This window comes from Bolinopsis microptera, chromosome 9 (assembly GCF_026151205.1).
Source record: "Bolinopsis microptera isolate Bmic1 chromosome 9, MBARI_Bmic_1.0, whole genome shotgun sequence".
Classification (NCBI taxonomy): domain Eukaryota; kingdom Metazoa; phylum Ctenophora; class Tentaculata; order Lobata; family Bolinopsidae; genus Bolinopsis; species Bolinopsis microptera.
The window spans coordinates 65,992-77,665 of NC_087080.1; the positions used below are offsets into that span (position 1 = coordinate 65,992).

The 11,674-nt window shown below is 39.5% G+C and overlaps 1 protein-coding gene across 1 annotated transcript; it reads left to right on the forward strand.

Moving 5' to 3' along the window:
• The first annotated feature begins 2,008 nt into the window (after positions 1-2,008).
• On the forward strand, positions 2,009-10,745 carry LOC134821018 (uncharacterized). Its single transcript, XM_063831682.1, has 3 exons — positions 2,009-2,087; positions 2,239-2,315; positions 6,355-10,745. Exon 3 carries the CDS (start codon positions 6,411-6,413, stop codon positions 10,743-10,745), a length of 4,335 nt encoding a protein of 1,444 aa, XP_063687752.1. The 5' UTR covers positions 2,009-2,087; positions 2,239-2,315; positions 6,355-6,410.
• Positions 10,746-11,674: the final 929 nt, after the last annotated feature.

Below are 11,674 nucleotides of genomic sequence, written 5' to 3' on the forward strand. Positions count from 1 at the left end.
GGCTACCCAGCTACCCAGCTACCCGGCTACCCAGCTACCCGGCTACCCAGCTACCCAGCTACCCAGCTACCAAGCTACCCGGCTACCCAGCTACCCAGCTACCAAGCTACCCGGCTACCGAGCTACGCATTTACCCAGCTACCCAGCTACCCAGCTACCCGGCTACCCAGCTACCTAGCTACCCGGCTACCCAGCTACCCAGCTACCCGGCTACACAGCTACCCGGCTACCCAGCTACCCAGCTACCCAGCTACCCAGCTACCCGACTACCCAGCTACCCGGCTACCCAGCTACCTAGCTACCCGGCTACCCAGCTACCCGGTTACCCGGCTACCAAGCTACCCAGCTACCCAGCTACCCGGCTACCCAGCTACCCAGCTACCCAGCTACCCGGCTACCTAGCTACCCGAATACCTAGCTACCCTGACAGCTGATTGTAAAGTGATTAATCACCATCCATCGTTGAAATGTATAAAGCTATATTTGTTCGAAAATGAGTGCTGAGTAACACATTTTGAGATGTCGAGCAGTAAGTATAATGATTCCATTTTGAAAATCCAAATGGTATGCATTTTGAGTAAGAGGACACCAGATTTCTTTGGTGAGTAGATACACAATGCTTTAAGAAGGTCATATGATCAATGATCATATGACCTTCCTTAAGCATTGTGTATATATACATATGCTGTGAACCGGAGCCTTGTTGCTATAGTGTTTTTTAAATCTTAGGTTTGGGTAAATTTTGATATATAGTAGAAGCTCTTACCTAGAGTACCTACCTAGAGTACCTACCTAGAGTACCTACCTAGAGTACCTACCTAGAGTACCTCCCTAGAGTACTTACCTAGAGTACCTACCTAGAGTACTTACCTAGAGTACCTACCTAGTGTACCTACCTAGAGTACCTACCTAGAGTACCTACCTAGAGTAACTACCTAGAGTACCTACCTAGAATACCTACCTAGAGTACCTACCTAGAGTACCTACCTAGAGTACCTACCTAGAGTACCTACCTAGTGTACCTACCTAGAGTACCTACCTAGAGTACCTACCTAGAGTAACTACCTAGAGTACCTACCTAGAGTATCTACCTAGAGTATCTAACTAGAGTACCTACCTAGAGTACCTACCTAGAGTACCTACCTAGAGTACTTACCTAGAGTACCTACCTAGAGTACCTACCTAGAGTACCTACCTAGAGTACCTACCTAGTGTACCTACCTAGAGTACCTACCTAGAGTATCTACCTAGAGTACCTACCTAGTGTACCTACCTAGAGTACCTACCTAGAGTACCTACCTAGAGTACCTACCTAGAGTACCTACCTAGAGTACCTACCTAGAGTACCTACCTAGAGTACCTACCTAGAGTATCTAACTAGAGTACCTACCTAGAGTACCTACCTAGAGTACCTACCTAGAGTACCTACCTAGAGTACCTACCTAGAGTACCTACTTAGAGTACCTACCTAGAGTACCTACCTAGAGTATCTAACTAGAGTACCTACCTAGAGTACCTACCTAGAGTACCTACCTAGAGTACCTACCTAGAGTACCTACCTAGAGTACCTACCTAGAGTACCTACCTAGAGTACCTACCTAGAGTACCTACCTAGAGTACCTCCCTAGAGTACCTACCTTGAGTACCTACCTAGAGTACCTACCTAGAGTACTTACCTAGAGTACCTACCTAGAGTACCTACCTAGAGTACTTATCTAGAGTACCTACCTAGAGTACCTACCTAGAGTACCTACCTAGAGTACCTACCTAGAGTACCTACCTAGAGTACCTCCCTAGAGTACCTACCTAGAGTACCTACCTAGATTACCTACCTAGAGTACCTTCCTAGCGTACCTAGAGTACTGACTAAAATATTAACATTACGACAGTTTTTGACCTTAACGGCCAACCTGACCTCTATTGATATATTTCTATGTGTTTATCATTAAATTGATCGTAATTTAATAATTAATCACTAATTGCTTATTTGAACGCGTTTGTGCAGTGTAAAATGTCATTTGCAGGTTAATTCAGTACTCTATAAAACAAAGCAAAACAAGAAGAAAAGGACTACTAAAGAGCTTAAGGTTATTATAAAAACTATATTTTACTTTTTCATCGTTGATGGTAACTAACTGTGTGAAAACTGATAAGTACCTATTTGACTTAAAAAGATTTAATGGTCTATTGTTCATTTTGACCATGACCACAGCTGGAAAAATAACTAAAATATTTCAGGATCATTTCACGTGAGATTGTCAAGAAACAAGCTGGTTTTATTCTCAAGCAGCTCAAAAATCTGTTCTGAACACAAGGTAATCCAACAACAAAAAACTTTAAATTAACCTAGTCTCCTTATATTTTAGCATGTTAGTTAAAAATCTTCATAAAATTCATGTTTATATACGGCAAATGCTGAAAACGAAAAAATGATTTACCAAATACTGGCTAGGTATCGGCGAAAAAGTGCCTCAATCACATAATATGACCATATAATATTAATAAGGAAGTTGGTCTAATTTTCCGTTAGAATTAAGGTATTAGCATATGCTTCGGTTAGAGATTGGGTTAGGGTTGGCATCAGTGTCATGTAGAAAGTTGGGGTTTTGCTGAGCTTCCATTTGTTTGACAATTCAAATTAATATTATAAGAGCTGGACGAGAAATTCGTTCGGGCAATCAATGCTGTCGTTCATCTCATATTGGTAAGGGTCTGCGTTCAGGTTAAGGGCGTAAAAATGAATCGTGTTCTGGTTTTTTTTTACATATTTGATAAATTTACAGATCTAGCTTAAAATTTATGCAAAATTAAATAATCTTCGTTTGTTGAAAATTATGTCATTACCCCTGTTGCCCCTCTGTTGCCCCTCTCCAAATTAAAGTACTTATTATTGCTGCAGTGTACGTTCTATAAATTAAAAAAATCAATATCACTATGATAATACCAGGCAACAGTTAAATAGTGGGTCTGGCAACCAGAATGGTGAGTCTTCGCCCTAGAAGAGTGGGTCTGGCAAACAGAATGGTGGGTCTGCACTCTAGAAGAGTGGGTGTGGCAACCAGAATGGTGGGTCTGCAATCTAGAAGAGTGGATCTGGCAACCAGAATTGTGGGCCTGGACTCTAGAATAGTGGGTCTGGCAACCAGAATGGTGGGTCTACACTCTGGAATAGTGGGTCTGGCAACCAGAATGGCGGGTCTTCGCCGTAGAAGAGTGGGTCTGGCAATCAGAATGGTGGGTCTGCAATCTAGAAGAGTGGATCTGGCAACCAGAATTGGGGGTCTATAAACTAGAATATAGGAGATATGGCAACCAGAATGGTGGGTCTGGACTCTAGAATAGTGAGTCTGGCAACCAGAATGGTGGGTCTGCAGACTAGAATAGTGGGTCTTCACTCTAGAAGAGTGGGTCTGGCAACCAGAATTGGAGGTCTATAAACTAGAATATAGGAGATATGGCAACCAGAATTGTGGGTCTGGACTCTAGAAGAGTGGGTCTGGCAACCAGAATTCGGGGTCTATAAACTAGAATATAGGAGATATGGCAACCAGAATGGTGGGTCTGGACTCTAGAATAGTGAGTCTGGCAACCAGAATGGTGGGTCTGCAGACTAGAATAGTGGGTCTTCACTCTAGAAGAGTGGGTCTGGCAATCAGAATGGTGGGTCTGCAATCTAGAAGAGTGGGTCTGGCAACCAGAATTGGAGGTCTATAAATTAGAATATAGGAGATATGGCAACCAGAATTGTGGGCCTGGACTCTAGAATAGTGGGTCTGGCAACCAGAATGGTGGGTCTACACTCTGGAATAGTGGGTCTGGCAACCAGAATGGCGGGTCTTCGCCGTAGAAGAGTGGGTCTGGCAATCAGAATGGTGGGTCTGCAATCTGGAAGAGTGGATCTGGCAACCAGAATTGAGGGTCTATAAATTAGAATATAGGAGATATGGCAACCAGAATGGTGGGTCTAGCAACCCGGATGATGGGTCTTCACTCTAAGACTCTAGAATGGTGGGCTGCATTCTAGAATAGTGGGTCTTCACTCTAGAAGATTGGGTCTGGCTGCAGCCCCCCCCCCCCCCCCCCCCCCCCCCGGAAAAATTGAACCCCAGAAAAAAAACAAGCCCTCGAGTCCCCACGGTTGCCTGGTAACTGGGCTGTGTTTATGACTGCAGTCTGTACTGTTTAAACGGCAGGCAATTGACTTCAGCATTTCGTAAATTATTCCCAAATCCCACTATACACTATACTTATTGTAACTTTGGACCCCCAACTTTGTATTATTATGATGTCTGATTATTGCTGTCCTAAAAATTTCTTTAATGCCAAATGTTGTCTAAAACACCCTATTTCTCAAAATTTTTCCGGACCCCGCTTGGGGCTGCGCCCCCAGACCTCTGTCGCAGCTTGCTCGCTGGGCAGCTGGGTTGGACGCGTCGGCTCGCTTCGCTCGCCGTGGGCCCCCTCAAAGAAAAATCCTGGCTACGTGCCTGTGTTTGTTTTAAAAAGTTGTTTTCATTATTTTAGAGTTTTCATTGTACTACAACTTCTGTACATCTTGTAGTTGTACACTTTCATAACTTAATAAATAAACGAAATTGATTGATTGATTGAAATTCAATGTTTTAATTATAATTTCGGTTATTTGGAATCGAAAAAATTAATCTATAAGTATAAATGAATAACGGAATCTTCATTATGAAGTTACGAGATGATAACATAATTGGGGGGCAAAGTGGGGGATCACAAAAGTACCGCAAGTGTATAAGGCTGGGGGCTCATAATGCGCAAAATTTGGCCGCTGTCGAGTGGGTCTGCCTAAAATTCACAGATCTAGCTATGGGTCTGGGACATATGTAAAAAAAACTTAGAATTGACCCGTAAAGTATTTCAAGTGGTTATACAAGGTAACAGAATCAGCACGACCGTTTTTAAGACACCAGCACTGATGAGGATATTGGAGTGTTAAATTTAGGCTTGATGTTGCACTAAGTCTTTTATTTTGTGTTCGATAGACTCGGCCTGGCTCAACTGCATTATACTTATAGAGCGAAAAACTATCTTTCCATTCCTATAACTCATCTTATATAGTTAAACCTCATATACGTACTGTTATCAATCTACCTTTTTAATTGTTCGTATTGCGTCCAAAAATACACCTACTCAGATCAATTTCATACCCAAAGGGCCTTTACACAAGAATTTTCTTAAAATTTGGGCGAGCGATTTAGTAGGACTAGGAGCGATTGATTCGTGATAAAAGGGACAGGTACAATATTCCGTATTACTATTAGTATTATTACGACCTGTTTCTGACCGTACATTTTCTTGTATGATTTTATCTTTAAAAGTTTAAAGTTTCTTTTCGAGTATGACTATGAGTGTTGTGCCTTATAACCTGCCTACCTAGCTCATAGGGTTCTTCCAACCTGTACACCGGACACCCGCTAGCTAAAAGTTTTTTTCGAGGAAATTGAAAATCTATTATGTTACATAGTTTTTTGTTATCATCTATGATCTAGGCTCTAGCTCCGTAACATAAATTGTATGGATTTTTATTTGCCAATGATGACAAAGGTTTAAGTATTGTCTAATCTATACTTGTTACTGCATCAAAAAACATCAATGACAACCAAAGTTATGGATAGTCATAGCGTAATTGTAATGTGAGCTAGTTATGACGTAGTTATGACGCACTTATGAGGCAGGTTATAAAGCACAGCGACGCGCGTTGCTAACCTGTGTTGTACTGTGGTTGCTCGCGCACGTGTAATCTCTTGATGTTGCTACGCAACGACGTAGTTAACCTTTAAATTATCAGTGTTTTTTCGAGTTTAAAATATTATATACTTATAGATATACCAAAGTTCTAAATAACAGATAGTGTAAACACAACGCTGCTATCCATTCTTTCTCTAAAGAAACAGAATTATAAAACTTGCATTCTGTGCCAATTTGCTCTGTCAAAGCAATATTCTTAAGATGAATAATAAATTACGACAACTTAAGTCGCGCTTTATCGACGAGAAAAAACGCTTGGGCCTCCGGCGTCCAATTTATGTCCGCTCAAACAAAATCCGATAAGGTAGCTCCGTTTTACGCCCATGCTATGAGTATGACTTTTCATAACTTTGGTTAATGTGATCTATATTTTTGATGTGGTGAAAAGTATCGCTTAGAAAATACTTGAAACTTTGTTGTCATTGTCAATTGTCAAATAACATCCACACTTTCTACAGTGCGGAGCTAAATGAAGAGAAATTAAAACATAACTGATTTTAAATATCTTCGAGTAAAGCTGTCGACTGGCGCATTTCTAATCTTATAAATGTGAAAACTTTTTATAATACATTTCAGTCGAAGATAAGAACAGTCTGATAAGAATAGACAATCCAGAGCAAGAACCAGGTAAGATGATTACTATAAATAGTAAACTTGGTACAAAAGAGGAAATATCTTCTCTCGCTACCAAACTTCGCTCAGTTCCTGATGATAAAGACGACACAGTATGCCCAGATGTGGTAAAGAAGCTGAAACAAACTGAGTTTTACAGTGTGGTTGTTGATTTGTATAAGAGTAATGAGGAGTTGCAATTTAAAAGAGATGCAACTTTCTTATTGAGAAGGGTCGGATACTACGGTGATAAGGAAGATTTAAAGGAGCTAGTTCATAGAGGTATAGTGAGGCTCATCCTTACAGACTGTGTTTACTCAACAGATGCAGATCTCATAACAAACGTAGTAACAGTCTTAAGAGATGTATGTTCCAATCATAACAGGGTTCTTTTGTCAGACATTGCTGAGGAGGGTCTTTATGATAAAGTGATATACCTGCTGGAGACCTGGAAAAGTAACGATGATATAGCTGAGAGAATACTTTTCATGATCAACACGATATGTTCTTATGAGATGTCACTAGGTGAAGATATTGTTTCATTAAACCAGCCTAGATTTGTTGATATACTGAGAAATAAACATCAACTTCTTAGAGAAATAATAAGTTCGGACACAAGCTGTAAAGTAACTGCTGCGATACTGTTATTCAAATACCTGGGCAGTATTGAAAAAAGTGAGCTATTACAACTGTTAATACCACCGACAAATAAAATGTTCACTGAGGGCGGTATTGTAAAGCTAGCTAGTAACATAAAAGCGATACCTGATAAAGAAGACGAATTTGGAAAACAAGTAATCAGAGAGGTTGTTTCAGCTGACTTTATCAGCAAGTTTAGTGAACAGTACGACAGTAATACTAAGGAGGTGTATCGTAGAAACCTGACATATGTGCTGAGAAGAGTAGCTTCTCTAGGAGATAAAGCTGTAAGAAGCTCACTGGTTAAAAGTGGTGTAATAAAACATTTGATAACAACATGGGAACATTGCACTGACAGTGAGGTTATGTGCAATATATCAGCTACTCTAAGTAGTTTTGTTTACGATAACGGTGATATCTCACATGTAGACCACCTTGTTGAGGAGGGAGTGCTAACCCTTATATCTAAACTACTACAGAAGTGGAGTGAAGATGACACGGTGATGGTTACGTTACTTGTAACTTTAGAGAACATTACCTGTTATAGGAAAGATATCGAGGAGTTAATAGCTAACAGTACAGAGTACGGAAATATACCTCTACTCCTACAAGGGTTATTAGAAACAGCTTCCAGTGACAGTGTTATTGTGCAGACTATTAAGGTTATCAGGAATTTAGTAGTGGGGATTGATGTACTTCACACAGTGTTTCTACACGCAAGCTTCTTTACCACAGCTTTCCGACACCTGCAATCAACTACACTAAACAGTAATAGTAAGGAGTACCTACTGTGTGGTATAATATGTACATTAGCAAACACCAATACTGATAAAATGAAAGATCTTCTGATTCCTTACTCTCAACCACTGAAAGAATTAGCCAAGACGGGGAGTGATAGTGTGTTAAGTGTAAATGCTGCAATACTGTTAAATAAATACCTGGACAGTATTGAGGAAAGTGAGCTATTACAACTGTTAATACCACCGACAAATGAAATGTTCACTGAGGGAGGTATTGTAAAGCTAGCTAGTATCATAAAAGCGATACCTTATGAAGAAGAAGAATTTGGAAAACAAGTAATCAGAGAGGTTGTTTCAGCTGACTTTATCAGCAAGTTTATTGAACAGTACGACAGTAATACTAAGGAGGTGTATCGTAGAAACCTGACATATGTGCTGAGAAGAGTAGCTTCTCTAGGAGATAAAGCTGTAAGAAGCTCACTGGTTAAAAGTGGTGTAATAAAACATTTGATAACAACATGGGAACATTGCACTGACAGTGAGGTTATGTGCAATATATCAGCTACTCTAAGTAGTTTTGTTTACGATAACGGTGATATCTCACATGTAGACCACCTTGTTGAGGAGGGAGTGCTAACCCTTATATCTAAACTACTACAGAAGTGGAGTGAAGATGACACGGTGATGGTTACGTTACTTGTAACTTTAGAGAACATTACCTGTTATAGGAAAGATATCGAGGAGTTAATAGCTAACAGTACAGAGTACGGAAATATACCTCTACTCCTACAAGGGTTATTAGAAACAGCTTCCAGTGACAGTGTTATTGTGCAGACTATTAAGGTTATCAGGAATTTAGTAGTGGGGATTGATGTACTTCACACAGTGTTTCTACACGCAAGCTTCTTTACCACAGCTTTCCGACACCTGCAATCAATTACACTAAACACTGATAGTAAGCAGTACCTACTGTGTGGTATCATATGTACATTAGCAAACAAGAATACTGATAAAATGAAAGCTCTTCTGATTCCTTACTCTCAACCACTGAAAGAATTAGCCAAGATAGGGAGTGATAGTGTGTTAAGTGTAAATGCTGCGATACTGTTAAATAAATACCTGGACAGTATTGAGGAAAGTGAGCTATTACAACTGTTAATACCACCGACAAATGAAATGTTCACTGAGGGAGGTATTGTAAAGCTAGCTAGTATCATAAAAGCGATACCTTATGAAGAAGAAGAATTTGGAAAACAAGTAATCAGAGAGGTTGTTTCAGCTGACTTTATCAGCAAGTTTAGTGAACAGTACGACAGTAATACTGAGGAGGTGTATCGTAGAAACCTGACATATGTGCTGAGAAGAGTAGCTTATCTAGGAGATACAGCTGTAATAAGCTCACTGGTTAAAAGTGGTGTAATAAAACATTTAATAACAACATGGGAACATTGCACTGACAGTGAGGTTATGTTCAATATATCAGTTACTCTACAGAACATTGCATACGATAACGGTGATCTCTCACATGTTGACCACCTTGTTGAGGAGGGAGTTCTAACCATTATATCTAAACAACTACAGAAGTGGAGTGAAGATGACACTGTGATGGTTACGTTACTTGGAACTTTACAGTACATTACCTGTAATAGGGTGGATATCAAGGAGTTAATAGCTAACAGTACAGAGTACGGAAATATACCTCTACTCCTACAAGAGTTATTAGAAACAGCTTCCAGTGACAGTGTTATTGATAAGACTATTGATGTGATCAGGAATTTAGTAGTGGGGACTGTTGTACTTCACACAGTGTTTCTACACGCAAGCTTCTTTACCACAGCTTTCCGACACCTGCAATCAACTACACTAAACAGTAATAGTAAGGAGTACCTACTGTGTGGTATAATATGTACATTAGCAAACACCAATACTGATAAAATGAAAGATCTTCTGATTCCTTACTCTCAACCACTGAAAGAATTAGCCAAGACGGGGAGTGATAGTGTGTTAAGTGTAAATGCTGCGATACTGTTAAATAAATACCTGGGCAGTATTGAGGAAAGTGAGCTATTACAACTGTTAATACCGCCGACAAATGAAATGTTCACTGAGGGTGGTATTGTAAAGCTAGCTAGTAACATAAAAGCGATACCTGTTAGAGAAAAAGAATTTCGAAAACAAGTAATCAGAGAGGTTGTTTCAGCTGACTTTATCAGCAAGTTTATTGAACAGTACGACAGTAATACCGAGGAGGTGTATCGTAGAAACCTGACATATGTGATGGCAATAGTAGCTTATCTAGGAGATAAAGCTGTAATAAGCTCACTGGTTAAAAGTGGTGTAATGAAACATTTAATAACAACATGTGAACTTTGCACTGACAGTGAGGTTATGTGCAATATATCAGCTACTCTAAGTAGTGTTGTAAACAATAAAGGTGATCTCTCACATGTTGACCACCTTGTTGAGGAGGGAGTTCTAACCGTTATATCTAAACTACTACAGAACTGGAGTAACGATGACACTGTGATGGTTGAGTTACTTGGAACTTTACAGAACATTACCAGTAATAGGGTGGATATCAGGGAGTTAATAGCTAACAGTAGTACAACAGAGTACGGAGATATACCCGAACTAGTGACAAATATTTTCCAAACAAGCAATAATGTTGAGGTACTGGAGAGCACTTTTGGTTGTATTAACAACATGTTACATGAGAGCATGGCTTTACATGAGCACTTCTCCAACAAACAACTCATAGACACGTGTATCTCCCGGATCAGATCTGATGTGTTATCTTCTGAGTACAAAATCAAGATATTACGGGGTATTGTCACCACCCTCACATGCAACCACCCTGCTAAAGTTGCTGCATTGTTAGTTCCACACACACATTCTTTGAAGGAAATCGCCGAGTTAGACACTGACACTGAGTTTTTCAAAGGACTTTGTTTGCCCATTTTAAAAAACGTAACTTAATTTGGTGGAAAAAAAGCGCAAAAAAGTTTTTTGGGTTTCAAACATTTTATATTAAAAATCTTGAAATTTTTTGCTCTTTTAATTGTAGACTTTGTTTTAGAATTAAAAGTGGGGTTGAACGCTTTTTAAATGGTCCTTATTTAAGCACCGGTATGGGGTTTTATTGTTTATTTTTTATTTAGTATTTCCCCTTTGGGGGAAATTTATTTAAATTACAATCTTTTTTTGGGTTTTCCCTTAAAATGTGGAAAATAAAAAATTTTCGTTTTCCGGATATCCTACGGGGATAAAACCCGGGGACGAATAACGAAGTTTTTTTCCCCCCTTTGGGGGTTTAAAAACCAGTGTAAAACACACTACCCTGAACTTTAAAAAACGGGTTTTACGGGGCGGGCACCCCCCTCATAAGCTTTTGAGCTGGGTTTTCATGGGATTTTAAAAAACGCTGTATACAATCATAAGAAAAAATTTTTCATTTTGGAAGACCTCCACTCAAGAAAAAGATCCTAGAAAAATTGTGCCCCTGCCCCTTTTAAACGGGGGGGTTTTCATTTTGTAAAATTTATCGAAAACCCAACAAAAGTAAGGGTTGTTTTGGGTTTGGGGAAATCAAAAGGGAATATGTTCCCCCTATTGTAAAACTGTATAGGTTAAAAATAAACCTGTTTTTTAAAGTGGAAAAGGTTTTTGAAGAGTTGTGCCGGGGGGTGCAAAATTTTATCCGGGACCCCCTCACAAACAGTCGGGAAACTAGTGTCGTTCATAGGAGTATTGCTCTATTAATTTAAAACGCCCTCATCTGTCCTTGTTTATTCAGGGGGGTGAGGGTTGATAATGAAATATGTGGTTTTTTAACATCAGGGTATTGTTTTCCATATTTTTATTTTCTGCTATTTCACTTACTATTTTTCATCACGAGTGGCAGTCCC

Bases quoted from the DNA above. Each gene is read 5' to 3' on its own strand.
- LOC134821018 (XM_063831682.1), top strand. From the start codon at position 6,411: ATGATTACTATAAATAGTAAACTTGGTACAAAAGAGGAAATATCTTCT.